The following is a 21,257-nucleotide window of genomic DNA, read 5'->3' as shown; positions in this document are numbered from 1 at the left end:
ATCCTTCCATAAGTACCCATTCCTTGGAAACTATCTGACATCACATAGGAAACCCTTGATAAATATTGAGTGAATGGAAGAATGAATGAATGAACTTGCCTTTGGTTATGCATAGCAATAAAAAAAAAAGAAATTTAACTTTATCTTCTAGACTTTGAATGCCTCTGCCAGCAACTAAATCTCTTCCAGGGAGGGCAGATGGCGGCCTGTACAATGAACAATTTAATCTTTAGAAAATGGATCAACTTTGCCAACAAACTCCATTTTTCTCCATGAACACATTGTCAATAACATGTGCTCTAAAATATGTGGTGAAATTGATGACTGGGCCCTGATTTATGGAAACAACAACAAATTAAATGATTACCTTTCTTTTTCCTAGCTTGGGGTCCTTCTGACCAGCCATGAATTTTTTTTTCCTGTGTTCTAATAATAGAGGAGGTCTAATTAAAATTCCTGGCTGTCTGATTGTGTATGTGGAGTAGAAGAAAGAAAGGAGTGTCCAGAGTATCTTAATTTAAAACCACGGGGGGAAAACCCACTTGTGTGATAATGAAGATTAAATTGAGAAGCCGTTGGTGCCCCCTCCTCACATAAAAGCAGATATTGGGAGAATCTTTCATTCAAATGCTGTTGTGGCCACTTATTTAGCTCCTTGCAGGAAGTTTTCTTGGTTTTGGATGAACTTGAGGCTTTGGATTTGAATAAAAACAGACCAGGGTCAGGGAGCGGTACTTAGAGAAATAAAATTCTCTGGATAGGTAAGCCATATTGGCTATTCGGGACTATTCCTGAACCACTATTCCCGAATCACTCCTGGTTTAGAAAAAGTCCCCATCCTAGGACTCCTCATTCTAGCATGGTGGTTCTGCACTTGTATTTGGATCAAGAACTTTCTTGAGAATCTGATGAGGGCTACAGATTCTCTCTCCAGATGAAACAAATAAATGAGTGTGTGTTTACAAATGCATACACACACATACACATACACAGAAAAGCAAATGCTCATCTAAGGTTAAGAATCACTCCGCTGAAGGAGACTTTGACTTCCTTAGGCTATGAAAATTTTTCATTGTTTCAGGCTGTGAACTTCTTTGGCCATCTGGGGAAGCCCCTACAGTCCGTCTCAAAACCAATGCTTTTAAAGACATAGAGTAAAATATTTAGGATTTTTAAAAAAAATTTTTAAAAATCACGGAAGTACAGTTACCAAATACTAAAGAAGCCAATGTGTCACAGAGTAATAAATGAATTTATGTACATTAAATAGCATGACCAGCACTAAGGCTAATGACCACTGTGATTTCAAAGTCATGATAAGTGTTTATGATACTGCAAGGTATTTTCAACAGCTGTAATGTGACATAAAATATCTGTGATGGTGTGGTGAAAATATTGGTGGTAAAAATTGGGGTGCAGCTACTACTATTGTGATTTGGTGTCTACATTCATAAATGAAGTATTTCAGTTAGAGGTGTATGAAATGAAAGACGTCATCTTCTTTCCCACGCAAGTTTATGGATCCCCCAAATTCTATGCATGGGTGTCAGGTGGAGGTTTTCCTCGTAGCGTGGAAATGACTTCATGCATGTTTCACCCTCTTATTTTCCCATTGTTGCTCACTGAAACACTGCCCAACCAGCAGGGCATTGACGTGAGTATGGCATACGTTGGATTGGCTTGACTCTGCAGCTACAAATCCAACACCTACCATGCCCGTGGGGCAGAGGCAGCTAAGAGCAGAAGGAAGGTCTGCTGAAAACCTGTTTCACTAGAACGTAGAGTGCAAGAAGGCAAGGACCAAACCATCATGTTCCAAGTTGAACATCCATCTGGCACCTAGCCCAGTGCCAGGCACAGGAAAATCTCTCAGCACATATTAATGCAAGTAAGCAATACATATCAGCAATCAGCAAAGAGTCAGGTAGACCTTCTTGGAGTGCTTAATCCAAGGAGCCAGTGTTTCATGGATGTCTCTGTCTAGAGACCTTCGAGGAAAAGGGACCCAGCGTTAAGTAGAAGGAAGCCACATCCACAGATATTCAAAAAGAGCTATTTCCAAAAAGAACAAATGATGGGAAACTTTTTTGGCACAGGCCAGATAGTAAATATTCTGGACTTCGCAGACTAGTACAATCTGTCACAACTGCTCAGCTCTGCCCTTGTAGCATGAAGGCAGCCATAAATAATATGTAACAAATGTGTGTGTCCGTGTGCCAATAAAACTTTATCAATGGAGTCTGAAATAGGAACTTCATATAATTTTGATGTGTCATGAACTATTAGCCAGTCCTTTAAAAATGTAAAAGTCATTCTTAACTCGTAGACCACATAAAGACAGGCTATAGATGGGACTTGATTCAAGGGCCGTGGAGTGGGGGATGCAGCTCTGGTTTTACTCTTGGTGGTTAGCGGGTTGGTTTTGCTGGTCTGGGCTCAGCCTCCATCCATGCTGGCTTTGTTTCATCCCCTCCAGTGCCCGCAGCCCTGTCTCGCCTTTGGGGATTTGCATTTGCAGATGCCCCACCCAGGCATGTACTCCTCCAGCACCTCCCCCCACCTACGGGTGGCCCTTTCTCATCTTTCAGGTCTTAACTCAAATACCACCATCTAGAGAGCCTTCTCTGGTCTCTTCTCAGAGTGGATGGGCTGCCATTCGCACCAACGGGCACTCACCTTTCTAGCGCCCTGCCTCTTCTTCTCCACACCACTGGCCTTACCTCCTATGGTCTTGCACCTCGTCTTCTCTCCCTCCACGGTTCAAATCCCCCAAAGACGGAGGTCCTGTCTGGTGTGTTCCCTGCTGTGTTCCTGCATTGAGATAGGACCCAGTGTCTGGCACCAAACAAATGCTGTCCCAGTATTTGTTGAAAGAATACTGTCAAGTGTTCCCTGGTAAGAGCTGAAAATACACAGCCAAAGTTTTGCTACTTGACCTGGTCCAGTGGGCATTGGGCTCTATCATCATCATCATATAAATTTATAGGAACAATGTAGGGGAGCAGCTGAATATTTTTCAAATATAATCTTATATGGAGCCCTGTATACAAAACAGATAGAAGGAAGTTGCTTTGATTGAAATGAGGGTAGGAAATCCCAAAAAGACTCTCTCCAGCACACACACCCTTGGATGCCCCTTCTAGAAATTTGTACATCCCTTCTCTTCTGCAAAGCTCTTTGAGAGTCCCTGTGCTGGCCTAAAACTAATATCTGAGTAACCCTAGTTGCTTCTAGGGGAACTCTCTAGATGTAAGCTAAAAGAATTCTGGAGTCAACAGTTTCTAAGAAACTCCTTTTGAACCAACCAGAGGATTTCCTTTCCCAAAAGCATGTATACCTCTACTCAGAATTAAAGTCTTTCTTCTTTAAAGTTTTTTTTAAAGGTTTTATTTATTTATTTGACCGGGAGAGAGAGTACAAGCAGAGGGAGCAGCTGGGAGAGGGAGAAGCAGTCTCCCCCCCAAGCAGGGAGCCCGATGCGGGACTCGATCCCAGGACCCTGGGATCATGACCTGAGCCAAAGGCAGACGCTTCACCAACTGAGCCACCCAGGCGCCCCTCAAAATTAAATTCTAAGAGAGAGCTATGGTGTCACATTGGCCATCAGATTGCTTTATGATTTTGTGGACATGTACTAGGCCTCAATTTGCTTTCTTTCTTAAATGGCCTTAATGATACTTGCCCTTCCTGCCTCACACCACAGGCAGGAAGGGAAAGGAAGAGAACAAATTTGAATACACTTTCCAGAATGTGAAAGAACGGGCTGCCTCCAGGCCAGTGTGACCAGCTACAGGCTTCAGACATTTACTCCTCCTTCTCTGGCTGTGTGCGTCAGCTCAGGCTCCCGTAGCAAGGTGCCACAGACTGGGGGCCTCAAACAGCAGAAATTTATTTCCTCACAGTTCTGGAGGCTAGACGTCCAAGATCAAGGTGTCCACAGGGCTGGTTTTCTCTTTGGCCTCTTTTCTTGGCTTGCAGGTGGCTGCCTTCTTGCTGTCTCTTCACACATGGTCTTTCCTTTGTGCCCATGAATCCCTAGTGTCTCTTCTGTGTCCTAATCTCATCTTCTTAGAAGGGCACCAGTCAGATTGGATTAGGGCCCACTCTAACAGCTTCCTCTTAATTTAATCACCTCTTTAAGGGCTTTTTCTACAAATTCCGTCACATCCTGAGGTACGGGGGGCTAGTTCATCAACATATGAATTTTGAGGGGGCACAGTTCAGGCCATAACACTGGCTTCCACGTTGCTTGTCAATAAAGCATATGTGATTATTACTTTAACCTCAATGGTTACGTCTCACAACCACCACCCTGCCCCCGCCCCCAGCCTCAGGGCGAGCAGCTTGAAGCTATGGGACCCTCCATACAAGCTTTCCATTAACTTTCTTTTTTTAAAAAAAAAAAAAAGATTTTATTTATTTATTCAACAGAGATAGAGACAGCCAGCAAGAGAGGGAACACAAAGAGGGGGAGTGGGAGAGGAAGAAGCAGGCTCATAGCAGAGGAGCCTGATGTGGGGCTCGATCCCATAACGCCGGGATCACGCCCTGAGCCGAAGGCAGACGCTTAACCGCTGTACCACCCAGGCGCCCCTCCATTAACTTTCCTGACACAAAAGATGAGAGGGCCACCCTACCGTTTCATCTATAGCTACGCTTCAAAGGACTGAAAGCTTCCTAGTAAATTTTGTAAATGAGACATTTAAAATCCATATTATTGCTTCTCAACAGCTGATTTGAGGGTGGAGGAGATCATTGAATTCCTTCGAGGAAGAGCGCCTAGTTCAGTGTTTTTTCAGTGCACCAACCGGATCACAGGGCAGCGTGGTTAGCGGGGATGGCACAGGTGGGGACAGGGGAGGGGTAAGTAGAGGAAGGTTCAAATCCAGAATCCACCCCTTATCAACCGTGGTGACCATCAATTCATGAGCCAGTTGACCCTTTGTAGAACAGTACTGTTGATAATACCCACCTTGGTTTGGTGTGGTGGGGGTGGGGGGGTGGCTCTCTCTCCCCCACCAGCTTCACACAGGGCCTGGTACCAGGTGAATCCTCATTATCGATAACAGCCGTTGTTCTTATTACTGGAGGGCAAGCAAACCCCAGGGTCTTCAAGGTCTACTGTGAATTCTCTGTTTGTATGGAAATTTAGTTGCTCACTCTTTTATCTGAGAAGTAACTAGACCATTTTGTCTGGGACTTGTAAGTGAGGGCCTCTATCTTTATAAACAGTCGTGCGTTCATTTTTGGGTTTTTGTATTTATAGGTGTTATGAAGGAATTTAATCACATAAAAATGCAGATTTTGGAGTGGGGAGGGGCAGAGCAAGAGAAAGAGAGAGAGAAACACGGAACATTGTAGTAGACTTGTACGGGTCATGTATTCTACCGAGTCTCTGCAAGAAGGGCAATTGATTAAATGGCAGTAATCAATCAATCAATCAATCATACATTAGAGCAGTAGTTCTCAATCTTGGCACCACATTAGAATCCCTGGGGAGCTTTCAAAAACCCCAATGCCCAAGCCATGCCCTGGACCAATTAAGGCAGAATCTCTGTGAGTGAGCCTAAGTATGAGTGTTTTAAAGCTGCCAGTTGACTCCCGTGGGGAGGGGGGCCAGTGTGCAGAATGTGCTGGGAGGCACAAGCCACAGATCATTCTGAGCCACTTATTAGCTCTGAACGTGAGCAAGCTGCTTAACACCTTTGAGCCTGTTTCCTCATTCATCTTGAGGATTAGACATATTTGGTTGAACACGTGGGCTCCAGGTCAAGACCATGCTTGGTTGATAAATAACAGGTATTTCTTGTTACTGTTATCATCGTCCAAGGGATGTGAAGTCGGGGCCTCCAGGTCACCATCTTCCCTGAGGTCATTCACTTCCGTTTTCACAATCCTGCAAAGGTGGAGCAATGGGCAAAGTAGAAGGAAAAACTCATGTTCCTTCACTGAATGAAACCCATGGGCCAGGCACGGAGCTGGCGCTCTGGAGACTCGTTGAAGGAAATGGTCACTATCCCTGCCCTCCTAAAGCCACGCATTAAATCAGTACTCACACAAACATCATTAATGGCCAATTGGAGCTAGAAGAGAAAAAAAAAACTGGATTTTTTTTCTGGGATAAGGAAAGGCCTAGATTCTGGGACAAGCAGAGGTCTTTCTAAGGACATGAGAGTAAGCCAGTGGACAAGTGATTCAGCATGGAGTAGGAATTATCCAGGCAGGGACATGGGAGGGTCATTCTAGGTAAGACGTAAGCAGGTGCAAAGACTGTGAGGTGGGGAGGAGCTTGGCATTTCTGAGATTTTTGTTTAAAGTGTAAATGAATGAATTAAAAAAAATTTTTTAGAGCATCTCAAGGGACTCGGGTGTTCCATAACATACTTTGGAAAAGACTGGTAGAGTCAGATGAGGCTGGGTGAGAGACCCAGACAAATCTTGATTTCTCTCCAGCTTCACTAGGAAATAGCTGTGTGGGTGGAGGGGATAATTGAACCTTCTGATCCTCTTGTCCATCATTGGTAATGAGGAAATAAGTCATATTTTCCAAATTTCTTGGGAGGATTGGTAATTACTGGTAGCGATCAAGTTGGTAAAGGGTACTAGTTATCACGGTACTTTGGTGATAGAGAAACCCGCGTTCATATCCTGTCTTACCATCCTGCAGGCACGTGAGCTTGGTCCCATCCCTCCAAGCTCTGTCTCTCAGTTTCCTGACCTCTGAGAAGGGGTTCATAAGACCTACGTCTGGAGATTATGGAGATTATCATAAGAATTAAATAAAGCAATGGCAGTCAAGCTTCAGGCAAAGAGGAGGTCCCCAGTGAATGAAACTATCACTAAAGAGAAGGGAAACTCTTCTTGGAAAGTGGGAGGGTTTATCTGAATTATCTAAACACAGATTCCAACCCACTAACTGCTGTTTTCAATGTAGGCAATACCACAAACAGCGCTGCCCTGGGCTTAGACACATAATCACAGTGGTAAAAAAAAAAAATCTGCCCTGTTTATTTGTCGTGTTTGGGGGGCATGCCGTTCTTCCTAAGTGCCAACAACTCACATTTAGGCAGCTGTAAAGTCCCCTAGCTGTGTCCATGCAGTGAATCTCGTTTGGTTGTAAGTTAGTTGTAATAAATAACATTTGGCTCTGCACTCCACTTAGAGAAGATAGGTTCCATTGTGAATCATGTCATTGGCGGTTTGGACTTTAAGCTGTCCGGGTTGTTTATGGTGGTGTTTGCCAGCATCTAGACCTCTTTCAAACAATTTAAGTGCCCTTTTGGAGTATATGAATGTGGCTCAATAAAAATGGGTACAGGGAAATTGCTTTCTTTCTCTCTTCTATGGCCATGCACCAAAATCAACCATCGATGAGAATTGTCAAATGTGAAATACATAATTGCCAAACATGAAATTATAATTAACATTGAAATCACCAAAGACGTTTTCCCTTTTTCCATTGTCAGGATGTTGTCCTGGTCTTTGCCATCCTTCTAATTCATTTCTCGAAAGGATGACAACAGCTGAACAGTTTTTCATCCTTATTTTTCATTACATAGCTTTACTGAGCAATGTGCCTTTAAAAGATTCTAGTTAGTTCTTTTGACAGCAATAAATATTGGCTAGAGAACAGGCTTTGAAGCCAGACAGACCAAAGTCCAAATGCCAGCTCGACTACCTAACTGAACTTGGTTAAGAAACTTAAGCCTCTAGTTCAGCCTCTATTTTGTCATCAATAAATAAGGACAATGAGATCTACTATCAGATATTATTGTAAAGTGCAGAGCTTGTAATGAGCACTTAATACAATGGTAGGTATTATGACTGCTTTCTACTTTCTTCTTCTTAATAACCACATCAAATGTTTTGAAATGCTATTTTATCCTTTTTTTATATAAAAGGAGAAAACTTTTTTGAGCTTCACATCTGAATTGACAACTGATTTCTTTTCAACATTTAATGCATGAACTAAAGAGCCTCTCTTCTACTTAGTTCTTCAAGTTTCCAGAAGGAAAGAATAATTCACTTTTCAAGACCCAGTGATTACTTATTTCTAACACATAAGCAGAATTTTATGTATGTATTTTCTTAATTTAGCCTACATCTTATTCCACAACATATCTAAGGTGCTAGATTGTATGCAAGGAAATAAAATCATAAAAGAAAAGAAAAATCACTTTTTAAAATCCACATTTTTATTGTGTACCCAGCACCGTGTGTGGAAGGTACTATTATTAGCCTGATTCTGCAGTGTAGAATTTAGTTTCAGAAAGGGTACATTGTTTCCCCAAAGATCACACAGGTGGTAAATGACAGAATCAAGCTATTAACAAATGTGTCCAAAGAAAATGAAGAGTGAATATGAAAAGAAGTTAATGGGTATAAACTGGAGCCCTAAGAGGCTACACAGTCGCTAAAGTTGGGCCACAAAATGCACGCTGAGCTTCCTAGTAGTGAAAGCAAAAATGGAAACCTGATCCACCCCAAGATTCACCTTTTCCATAAAGAAAATGTAGATCGAGATTTAAGAATAAGCAAAACCTTTCCTGATACTGAATGTCTGGCAGAAATTCCATGCATAACTTTCGTGATGAAGTACAATCATGATTGTAGGAGGCTCCCAGGGTAAAACAGAACATTTAAAACTGAAACCATTCCCTTCTGCAAAAATATGTTTTACTTAACACTGGGCTCCATCTTTTTCTGATAATTATCCACTCCAAGTTTGTCAAAGCATCATACTGTGGAGAGATTCGTGTTAAAATGCTAGTTGGCAGGAGGGAGAGGGAGAAGGCCTCTGTCTGCCTTATCATTTTTCTTTAGATTGACATACCTTTGGTTATAATTAGGGATAACTGTACAACAGTTAAGACTCCATGATCCCGTTATGAGTTGTCAAGAGATGTTCACAGGGCAAACCCCCATGACTCTTCGTTCATTTCTGTTTCTTAACTACTCGGGTCGTCTGAAGTTGAAGACTGTGCTTTAAGGAAAAGATTTTCTTCTGCCACTGAAATCTTCTACGCTGACACACAAGGAAGGACACAAATGACACCTAAGTGACAGCGTCTGTGCCCCTCTCGGGAGGCCCTGCATCTTCTTGCCTGACATTTTTGTTGTTGTTGTTCTCCAAGATGTCGCCCCGTGTCTGCCAGTTTCATTCCACAACCATTTCACACACGGTGGTGAAGAGATTCTAAACCATGTCAAGGGTTGCCCATTAAGTAGACCAAAACAGAAATTATTTTTTAAATTATTTCCAATTCGCCCCCTCTGTTAGACACTCAAAGTTGGTGGTATCGGGTGGAGGTCAGCTTAGAAAATGTTTGCTCTGACACTGATAAAAAAAAAAAAAAAAAAGAAAAAAACTCACAGAAAAACTAGCCTTTAGCTTTAGAGCTGTGGGCAGCTGGCTGTCTGGTTTGTGTCATGGAGCATAGATCATACATTTGAGACACATGGTTGATTTATCACAAGTTGTGCTTTAAAAGAGGAAGTTCAAAAGTTGAGATTTTCCAGTGTGTCGATTATGACGTGCATGTCATCTGTATTTAGGTGTTCCAAGGAGAAGACTATGAAGATCAATAATAGTTTAGTGTCCTGTTCTTCCAGGGTCTAGTCAAGCACCCCTCTGACAAAGAATCTGTGGTCTCATTGGTATACACCCAACGTCAGGCACCATTCGTTTGGTGGTGAACAGTAGAGGCTCTGAAACCCAGAAAAGATACATTCCGATCGACTATTGGAATATCCATTTCCATTTATTGTCATGTGACCTGGGATAAGTCACTTCAGTCACCTAAACGTCAGCTTCTTCCTCTATAATACTGGACATGTTCCCTGGAGTGTTGAGATGATTCATGGAAATAATGCAGAAGTGGTGGGCCTAAAATTAATAGTCATTACCCGGATATGACTGTTCTATTTTAATTATTTTATTGACTCAACCTCTTCGCGATTTATTATAAGAAAGATAAAGTCCCTCTCGCTGCTCTGAAGCCCAGACACTTTGTTCTGTCTGGCTTCTTTTGTGGCCTCCCTTTCCAAGAGCAATTCGTCTCAGTGTCTGCTTTCGATGGTGGGAAAACTACATGGAAGAAAGAAATCAAGAAAAGGCAAAAACACCTCAGATAATATTTGAAAATATCAGCCACCCACTTACATGGCACTGTGTCTGGCGTATGAAAAGCATTCAACACATTAAGCAATTACTCTATTCTCTCAAAAAAATTGAAATTGGTCCACCCAAGTTTAAGGGTTTCTGCACACAGAGATTTCTCTTAGGAAAAATTAGGTGAAGCACTAATGATGAAATTCAGCAATGTAGGTGAGCCAATTTGGATTTTCAGATTGTAAAATCAATTTGAAAAAATATTAACTGCAGTTTTCTCCCAGGATTACACGGTTAGGAATCACATGTCTCCACAACCACTTTGCTTTCTTAACTCAGTCTTCTTTTTAATAACGCAATTTATGTATTTTCAGCATTTATATTTCCCTTTTTTTTTTTCATTTTTAACCAGTTTTTACAAGCCCAGAATTAGAGTCAGATGTCCTGATTTCTTCACTAATCACTATGGGAGCAAATTATTTAAACTTCCATGGCCTCAATCTTTTTATCTTTGGGGCTACTAATATTTATCCAATATATTTCAGAAAAGTATACACACACACACATATATACATTGTGTATAAGAGTGTGTGTGTGTATAAAACATTTGAAAAGGTGTAAATTGTTTCAAAATGGCAAAATAAATTATTCTTTAAAGTTGAAAGTACCAAGTAGATGACAAAGTTTGTTCATGTCCATTACGTTTCCTTGGACTAATTGTCCCAATCTCTTCTTTTTTTCTTTACCTATTCTATGTCGTCTCTTTCATAGAAATAGAAAAGTAGGATTCCAGGCAAATCTAGTTTGTGTTTGTATTATCTTAGTATTAAATACTTTAAAATTCTCTTTTTGTGTTATCTTTAGGGCTTCGTTTACTCAGCAAATATGTATCAAGTACATACTTTGTATCAGGCATTGGCTTATCTGCTTGGGATACTGTTATGATCAAAAATCACACAGTGGGGGCGCCTGGCTGTCTCAGTCGGTTGGGCCTCTGACTCTCGGTTTGGGCTCAGGTCATGATCTCAGGGTCCTGGGATCAAGGCCCGCATCGGGTTCCACGCTCAACAGGGAGTCTGCTTGAGATTCTCTCCCTCTCTCTCTCTGTCCCTCCCCCTATTTGTGCTCTCTCTGTCTCTGTCTCTCTCAAATACATAAGCAAATCTGAGACAAAACCAAAAAATAAAAGCACACAGTGCCCCCACCTTCCTGGCGTTTACAAGCCAGTATAGGCGGCAGACACTAAATTAAAAATTCCAGCCATGAATATGCTTACAAAATGCAATAAGTCCCATAAGGACAATATATAAGATGCAAGATTACATCAAAGGAACTTAGTCAAGCCCCAAGGGCAAGAGAAGTCTTCTCTGAGGAAGTGACATTTCAGTTAAGACTTTAAGAATGAGAAGGTGCTTGCTAAACAAATAGGAGGAACAGCGTTGTAGACAGGAGGGAGAGCACCTGCAAAGCCTCTAGGCATGTTTCAGATGTTGTCAGAAGGCCGGTGTTGCTGGGACAGATCTGCAAGGGGCTGAGAGGCCCAATAAGGTCAGAGAGGTGGCAAGGCCAGATCAGGCAGAATGTCTTAGAAAAACAGGGTTTTTCCTAAGTGCAGTGGAGGTCACAGAAGGACTCTAAGCTGGGCAAAAATAGGGAGTGACTGCTTCAATCTAATTAAAGTTTTCATAAGCTCACTTTGTTTGCCGTATGGAAAATGATGGGCAGAAGGCAGAGCAGAGGAAAGTAGCGCAGGGAGAGGGTATCGTCACCTGGGGACGATAGACACAGGCTTGGACTGGGGCGTTGGGCAACGGCATGAGAGTAGAGTTGGCGAGAAATGTTATAATGAGGTGTCAAGGATGACCCAACATTCTGGCAGGGACAGTTGAGGGGCTCGAGGTTCCATTTCCTGTGAACAGAAACATTGGAGGAGAAACGGGCTGGCGGCAGGGGAGTTCAAGCTCCCTGCTTTTGAAAAAGTTGCCTCTGACAGACTTGGGAGCTATTCACATAGAAATATCAAGAAGGCAGTTGTTCGTGCCGATCTGGACACACAGTCATCAACACAAACGGGATGCCGCTGCCTACACGGGGCTGGTGCAGGGCAGGGGTCCTCACCCTTCGCAGACCCAGGGGGGACATTTCCCGACAAACAGTTTATGATTTCCCCTGTACGATCCAGAAATGAATCCACAGATCACATGACCAGCCTACACACATAATTTCCAAAAGAAATCATCTGATGCAGTGAGTGTAGAATGAGAAACAAAAGGAAAACTTTTGGGCGCAAAAGTTCACTCGAACAGGACTTCTGAAACATGTCTAGCATCACCCGGCATCCTGTGAAATGCAGATTCTCAGTCAGCAGGACTGGGGACTGGGGTTCTGCATTTCTCACAAGCACTGGGAATGATGCCCATGCTGTCAGTCCGTGGGCCACACTCAGGCACAAGGTCCTCGAAGGATGGTGAGGGCGTCCACTGTGTGTCTACTGTTTGTAGACTCACCGTGAACATGTCAATGACCCGTGCAGGTCAGTTTCGGGGCCGTTGAATGGGCATCTCAGATACCATGAGTGGCAACGCCAGAGGGGACTTGATTTATTTTTTTAATGGCCAATAACTCCCCTTCACATTCCAAAGAAAACAAACTAGTTTCTCTTTGTTTGCAAGACAGCTTTATTTCTGGACAAGGCACTGTCTATGAAACTGTGCACCAAAGACTTTGTGTTTATATGTAAAATGGAAGTAGGATCTAGGCTGAAATAATTATAAAAATGTTTTCTATGTCAGCAGTCCTGAACCACTGTGATAGATCATTTTGCTCCCCTCCCCAGGGACATTTGGCAATGTCTGGGGATATTTTTGGCTGTCGCAACTCAAAGGTAAGAGGGCTGCTACTGGAATCTAGCGGGTAGAGGCCAGCAATGCTGCTAAAAATCTTACAATGCCCACGACAGTCTCCCACAACAAAGGATTATCCAACCCCAAATATCAATAGTGTCAAGGTTGAGAAACCCCAACTTACAGAGACATTTTCAAAAATGGCGCAGAATGAGGGACAACACCACCTTGTGAGAAGCTGTCCCACACGTTGCAAGGTGCCTAAGATTCCCAGCGCCCAACCATTCAATACTGGTGGTGGGCCCATCCTTGCAGAAACCACAGGACGCCCCCCAGGGAATGCAGTGCAGCTCTGAGAAGAACAGGACAAAGTAGAGAAAGAGGAAAGGCAGCCCTGAGCAATGGGGTGGAGAGGAAGGGCCAACCAAAATGATGTGCCAGAGGGATTAAAACTTCTAGCCTGGCCAGGGGCTCCGTCCGTTCAGCATCTGACTCTTGATTTCGGCTCAGGTCGTGACCTCAGGGCCCTGAGATCGGTCAGCGTTGGGCTCTGTGCTGGGCATGGAGCCTGCTTAAGATTCTCTCCCTCCCTCTGCCCCTCCCCCTGCTCATTCTCTCCCTCTTAAAAAAAAAAAAAATTCTAGCATGGCCAAATTAAAGTAGATATAATTCTACACATCTGTTGGAGGCGATGTAATTAATACAAAAATGATTGCATTTCTTCGCCTGGCTCTCCCTCACAAACTCTCCTTAATGAACACTGCCAATGACTTCTTAGATATGTAATTAAAATTTTTGTTTATTTCTGTTTAATTTTTTAGTAGTAGCTTAACATACTAAAAAAAAAAAAAAAAAAACCATGCCACGGCAAAGCTTGGCCTCAACAGCCATCGGAGACACAACCAAGAGTAGTTTACACACTGCACTCTGAGCAGTGAGAAAGCAAACCTCTACTTTTCGTCCTCTTCACTTTCTGGTTTGAATATTCTGCCAGGGTCTCATCTTTAGACCTACAGAAAGGAAAGATGCTGCTTCTTCTTCTAAGATAAGAAATGCTAAGAAAAAGTATGTCATCCCAAAGTGGCCCCAGATTCAGTTCTTCTCCTCTTTACACATTCTCTTTTAATACAGGAGCACTGCATGAGAGACTGTGGCTCTGAGAAACAAACTGAGGGCTTCAGAGGGGAGGGGGCGGGGGAATGAGATAGGCTGGTGATGGGTAGTAAGGGGGGCACGTATTGCATGGTGCACTGGGTGTTATACCCAAGTAATGAATCGTGGAACTTTACATCAAAAATTAGGGATGTACTGTATGGCGACTAACATGATATAATAAAAAAATTATTGTAAAAAAAGGACAAACAAAAAAAGAAACATAAAAAATTAAAAGTAAAAAGCAAACAATTAAAAAAATAAAAATAATACAGGAGCACGACTTTCTGGAAGAATCTACCACTTCCATCCATCATGGTGAAAGGAGAAATAGCACCATAGCCGGGTTTTAATGGAAGACACTCGTATCTAGAATTTAACTCAGAAACTAACTGTACAGATACTGTTGGAGAAATGCCTCTGAATTATTTTTTTTAAAGATTTTATTTATTTATTTGACAGAGATAGAGACAGCCAGCAAGAGAGGGAACACAAGCAGGGGGAGTAGGAGAGGAAGAAGCAGGCTCATAGCGGAGAAGCCTGATGTGGGGCTCGATCCCAGAACGCCGGGATCACGCCCTGAGCCGAAGGCAGACGCTTAACCGCTGTGCCACCCAGGCGCCCCTGCCTCTGAATTATTAATGATGTTAGTTTCAACGCTTTATGACATTATCAAGCCATCACAGACCATCTAAAAAGCAGTGGCTTTAAGAGCCCAGGCAACCCTGAACCTGGGTACCCTTTCTCCCACTTACCAGCCAGGCGCCTGCAGGCCAAATAGCTTTACCTCCCTAAATGTCCATTTCCTGGGCTGGGGAGCATAGACACTATTCCCTCCTGCACTGCAGTATTGTGAAGCTGACGAGAGGTGAGGAACAGACTTAGCGTGGTAGCATAGGGTAAACTCGGGAAATGTCAAGTTATCACTATAACAGGCTCTTCTCGTGCTGAGGCCCCAGAAAGCCACGGGACCAGAGCAAAGAATCACAGAAAGTCAATAATGGGGTCAGGACTGAGATCTTAGGAGCTGAGCAACTTCCTTGTTTTTACACAAGAGTCTGTCATGAAGATATTTTCCAGAAAAACATCACTCAAGTATATTCCTGTTTTGTGGGAAAGAAAGGGGTCATCAAATAAATCCAGGAAGCACTGGGTTAAATAAAGACACATTGGGTTGGGTTGGGTTGGGTTTTGGTGGCAGGACTTCTCAGAGCCTTTAATATGCTGGTGTGTATTGTGAATATCCAAGAAGGGAACCATAATATCATACAATTATTTTTTTTCATTCTCCTTGCTCCTCACTCCAGAGCAAACTTTGCCTTATGGGAAACCCAACCAGAGGAATCTGGATGTTGAACAAATCTGGAATGGGTTCAAGGAAGTGACAAATGAAACAAAGTTCTCTAAAACTGGCATCACACTAATATCATGGTCAGGGAGGAGAGAGGGAGGGCCTCACATAGAGCGTTTGTCAACCCTCCACCCAGGACTTCATCCTGCCTCACAGCATAGGACACTTTCACCCTTTAAGAAAATTGGCTCTCTTCCTTCTCCCTCTCCCTCCTCCTACCGTCCCCTAATAACAGTTACAATTTCCCCCCTCTAATCTCTTTTTCTTTCTCTGACTCACCTCTCTCCTCCAACCATGTGACCATTCTCCTTCAAGTTTCTGGACCTGCCAGGGGGTTCCAACCAAGTCAGAGGGACGACTACTTTGTCTCTGAAATACAAACCTAATGTCGAAGGGAAATGACTCCTTCCACTGATGGTGGCCACCTGTAATCTAAATTGGGGGGGGGGGGGAATGGGAGGGNATGGGAGGATGGGGTGCCAGAAGTGAGCATGGAAGCTTTCAAATGGGAAGACATAAATTTAAAGCCGTCCTCTGCTTTTTATTAGCCATGTGACCTTGGACAAGTCACGAACCTCCTTGAGATTCTTTTATTTTTAAAATGAGATTGTTTTGGGGCGCCTGGGTGGCTCAGTCTTTAAGCCTCTGCATTCGGCTCAGGGCGTGATCCTAGAGTCCTGGGGTCAAGCCCCACATCGGGCTCCTCTGCTGGGAGCCTGCTTCTTCCTCTCCCACTCCCCCTGCCTGTGTTCCCTCTCTCGCTGGCTGTCTCTCTCTCTGTCAAGTAAATAAATAAAATCTTTAAAAATAAATAAATAAATAATAAAATGAGATTGTTTCAAGTGTTAATGGTAATATGTGTTAAGTATTTGGCATTTGGTAAGTATGTAACAACGGGTTCGAGTATTGGAGTCCTCCTATTTCTTACCAAGGAATCGTTTATAATGTCTGTTGTAGTTATTTTGTTCATATTTTCTTTACACACATCAAATGTCAACAATTTTCAATGTGTCTTTATTCTTCTACTAGAAACTTGGAAGTTTTCCTCTTCCAAAAGACTAATTATATATAAGTCCAAGGTGTTTTTTCTCCTAAAATGGGCAATACCACTAAATAATAAGATGTAAACAAGGAATTCCACCAGCTTGGGCTAACGGAAACTGTATGAATTCTTACAGTAATCCAGATACCACATATCTGAAAGAAAAAAAATTCTCCCAATTAATCTCCCATAACAAAGCACACTTCTAAGTAGCACTTCCCCAACCACAAAAATGTTCCTATCTTTTGACGCAGGAATGCCACATTTGGCAATTTAAGCCCATGAATATATCCCAACACACTGCAAGGCTTTAAACATAAAGATGTTCATCACAGTGTTACCTATTATTGAATGAAATTGGAAGCAAATTAAATGTCCAACATCATAAGAATGTTTTAGTAAATTCTGATAGTGTAGGTGATAGAACTCAGTGTAGCCATTTACAACGGGGCTTCCAAGTGGGGAAGCACCAGAGAAGAACGTCACACCGTGGGTAGTTGTGACTATGCACACCTCTCACAAATTCATGGGAAGAGAAAACTAGAAGGAAACACAGGAGAATGTGAATAGGAGCTCCCTCTGGATGGTGGGGCCATAACTTAATTTTTTTTTCAAAACGCTTTATAATGAGAAATTCCTATATTATAGGTTTTATTTTTAATTGTGGAAAAACACACAAAACATCAAATTTATCATCCGAATCATTTTCTGGTGTCCAGTTCAGTGGCACTAGGTACATTCCCATTGTTGTGCAACCATCACAACTATCCGTCTCCGGAACATTTTTGTCTTGCAATATTGAAACTCTACACCCATTAAACAACAATTCCCCATTCCCCAGCCCCTGGCAATTACCATTTCTGCTTTGTGTTTTTATAAGTTTGACTACTCTAGATACTTCATGTGAGTGAAGTCATATATGACTGGCTTATTTTCTCTTAACATAATGTCCCCAAGGTTCATCCATGTTGTAGAATGTATGAGAATTTCCTTTCTGTTTAAGACTGAATAATATCCCATTGTATCTATACATATACCACATTCTGTTTATCCATCCATCCATCGACGGACATCAAAGCTGCTCCTTCCTTCTGCCTATTGTGAATATGAGTGTATAAATATCTCTTCCGTACATTATATTTTAAGGGTTTTTTTTTTTCCTTAAACTGGCTTTTCCTTTCTAAGTCCCATCACATGGTCATATCATACCCTAGACTAGATTTAACTACTACTCCATGCCAAACATTAATACAAATGAAATAGTGCAGGAGGGCAATTCGGCGACCTGCGGGAAATAACCACCAGAGCTACTCCTCAGAAAATAATGCATCTTTTTCTGTTGTTCTGATTCCCATTACAGGACAAATGCCTTAGTTTCAACTATCCAGCCTGGATCTCCCTCACACTGAGTCCTTCTTCGTTGTACCACCTGCTTCTGACATTGAACTCCTCCTGACACCCTGCTCTGAGAAGACTGCCCAAAAAAAAAAAAAAAAGAGAAAAAAGAAAAGAAAGAAAAGAAAGAAAAGAAAAGAAAAAAAAAAGAAAAAAATTACCCCAGCCATCTCTCTTCATTCTTACTAACAATTTGGTAATGAAGTATTGATTTCCACTTCTCTGCTTATGGACGATATTAGATTTTCATTGATAAACTGCAATTGAAGCAGTCTTGTCTCCATGGTCCCCTTTTCACTGTCACGAGAAAACAAAGTGCCACTGAAGAAAAATAATGACTGAGAACATTGATGTACTTATTTCGTCGGTCTGTAACACTTGACAGGAAAGGGCGGGGGAGTATGAGTCTCCATAGTTTAATGTCCAAGTGAGCTGTGCTATACGCAGACCCTTGGAAGCTTACTTTTCATGGTGATGTCCATTTCCTATTTATAACCCCTCTGGGAACGTTTGTCTAAAGGAAATGTTTCTGTTCAGAGCAACAATTACGGTTGCACCTGGATTACCCAGTCCTGCCCCTGCACTGGGGAGCCATTAATCACCGCAAAGTGGAAGAATTATTAAGTTAGACCAGAGTTTGAGCCAAGAAAACCTCTGAACAATGTTCATCTTCTGTGAAAGTTGTTCAAACAGTTAGGCTTAACCATGTTGCTGCCAAAGACTTTTTCCCAAGCGGTGGTGGGCATCTTTTTAATCATTATCTTTGTTGGTTACAAAAAAAAAAGTGGTTTCAAGTATGTATACGAGCCCTGCAAATTGGCAGAACTGGGGAAATTGGTGAGATGCGGGATCTGGAGGAAAGCAAAAAGATGAGATCACTGCAGGGTGGAAAGTTCAGCGGCCGTCCTGCCTGGTGATCTCTTTCTGCAGAACCTGTTGTTTATGGACTGGGAAACACAGCTTAGCTTGAGAAGCAACAGAAAGCATGAAATAGGGTGTCCATTTTAAATGTGTTCCCACAACTTTTTTCATTAAAACTTTGAGGGCCCAATTTTAATTTGTGGAATATTCCCGTTAATAATGAGATCTAATTAAGACATCCATTAAAAGCCCGTTAAAGTTAATTTAACGTAAAAATTCCAATAGAACTGTATTAGATTTTCTCCATTAAATTAACGTTATGGATTTTTAACGGATGTCTTAATTATACATTATTATTAACGGGAATACTGTATTACACAGATTAAAATCAGGTCCTAAGTCAACTTGGAAAAGCTAAGAGCATGTTTTAATATTAAAAGTCTCGCACACCTAGTGCACAGTTTGGAAATTCAGGGGTAGAGCTGTTTACTCTAGTCGAGCATTTTCTATACAACTGAAAGCAATCTATAAATAGATAAATCTATCATTGCATTTAAACAATGAATTTCCTTATTCTCAAAGGACAAATAGCCTGGATTGTGTTATAAACTGCTACTCAGTTATAGGTGAAATAGTTAAACTCTTCTAGGTACAATGCTAGGAACTTAGATGATTCTGAAACAAACAAACAAAAAACAATTTTGTTGTCGTTGCTTAAATTACCAAGGTTATCACACTCACAAAAAGTCTCAACACCAACAAAACGAAGCCAAATATCCTCTTCACTATTTCTCGTGGAAGCCTGCCTGTTGAAACTGCTTTGGAAATTTTGACGATCCCTAAATTCAACATTGGGATTTAAAAAAAAAAAAAAAAAAAACCTTCTTATTTACCTCCTAGGGAAAGTGTTGCCCTTATGCCACATATAATAGCAAATTGCTTTTTTTATGGCATGCATAACCTAGATGGGAAAAAATATGGCGCTTCGGGGAAGGAGGGAAAAAGTAAATGAAGTTCCAGGAATGTCATTCTGAAGTAATGAGGCATGGACAGAAAATATACCCCTCACATCATCGGATTGAGATGGCAGTCGAAATAGCTTCATTGAAGTGTCAGCACTCATCCATCAATCAATCACCCACAAGGAAAAATAGCAACGGTACAACGGGGCGGCTTTTATGGGATTTACTCATGGGCATAGGGAATAGCGGCTCAAATGTAGTTCTGACATGAAAAGCAAGGTGCTGATATTATTTTTTATGATGGGAGGATCATAAAGTGAATTGAGAACAGCAAGGTCTGTCTTTGCTTAACCTATTCAACCAGAAATGAATGGAGCTCAACTGGAAAGGAACAGTCTTCGCGTGGGTTAAGATGGAAGGGTGGACTCTACTAAGCACCGTCCTTCGACAACGAAATTCTATTAAAGGAAAATCAATGCATTAGCATTGGGCTTCCTGAAGCTGTTAAAAATTGCCTGCTCCAACCCAGGGTTATTAGATAAAGCTATGTGTTCTGTCACTACCCTTCAAAAGCATCCAACTGGGGGGAGACAAGACAACTCCCAACTCCGTGGAAATTGTTCCCCTTCTAAGAAAAAAAAATAATAAATCATCTGCTTCGACATTTAATCTATATGGTTTTGTTAGCGCAACTTGTATGGAGGGGTGGGGTGGGAGGCGAGAGACAAAAATATTGAGAAATTTGGTTAAGATTCATGAATTGTCACTTGGTAATTGTGAATGTCACTGCTGAGGGACAGCTGCTAATGTTCTCCGTAGGAAACAAGATCTGGGCTCATGCTGTGGGGTAATCACAGCTCTCAGTACATTTCTAGAGACCAGGCCTGTCTTTTCATTTGGCAAGCCCTCCAAGGCTTCTAGAAACTTCTTTCTGGAGGGAAAAACTAGCATGAGCTCAGGAGAATGTTTGTATCTGCTTTCAGACTACTCTTTTCCTCTCTCTGAATAAACAGAATGCTGATATATGGGAACTTGGGAAACAGAAAGGAACATGACGTGCAAATATCATGCAAATCACACTCGAGGATCTCCATTCCACCACCAACCCTTGGTATCAGTGGGGGTGAGAAATTGCCTTTCCTTCCGCATCCCTCCTTCTAGCTAAGACCACCAACCAGCTGCGCACTGAATATGTCCACTGAAAAAAAATTGTATACAAATATTTAAGTCTGATGTCTTTGGCCCCATCTCGTAGTTCAGCAAATTCACCAAATATAGCACATGTTACAAAGCACTGGGGGAACACAAGAGAGAACAGGAAAAACAATTCTTTCAGCAAATTCATTCCGCAAAGATTAGAAGGCACCTGCTGTGTGCAGGATACTGTTCTAGGTGGTACGGGATATAACAATGAACAACGCACCCAACATCCTGACCCTTGTGCTGACAACAGCTCCGAAAGGTAGCTCTCACCAGGAGTCTGGGGGGAGGAGCTCACCGAGGGGCCAACTCCCCTGTGTCACCTGTGTTTTTATTCCTG

At 42.1% G+C, this 21,257-nt stretch overlaps 1 protein-coding gene across 2 annotated transcripts in view; it reads left to right on the top strand.

The window, feature by feature from the left end:
• TSHZ2 (teashirt zinc finger homeobox 2) overlaps positions 1 to 20,419 on the top strand; it is a 446,181-nt gene extending 425,762 nt beyond the window's left edge. For both annotated transcript variants that reach the window (XM_011224867.3, XM_011224877.3), the window contains exon 3: positions 17,860 to 20,419. Coding sequence is in view for 1 of the 2 variants with exons in the window: in XM_011224877.3 (XP_011223179.2) it covers positions 17,860 to 17,861 (2 nt within the window). In the remaining variant the exon portion in view is untranslated. The remainder of the gene's footprint in view (positions 1 to 17,859) is intronic.
• Positions 20,420 to 21,257: the final 838 nt, after the last annotated feature.

Source organism: Ailuropoda melanoleuca, chromosome 13 (genome assembly GCF_002007445.2).
Source record: "Ailuropoda melanoleuca isolate Jingjing chromosome 13, ASM200744v2, whole genome shotgun sequence".
Classification (NCBI taxonomy): Eukaryota; Metazoa; Chordata; class Mammalia; order Carnivora; family Ursidae; genus Ailuropoda; species Ailuropoda melanoleuca.
This window is presented reverse-complemented; position numbering and strand designations above follow the sequence as displayed.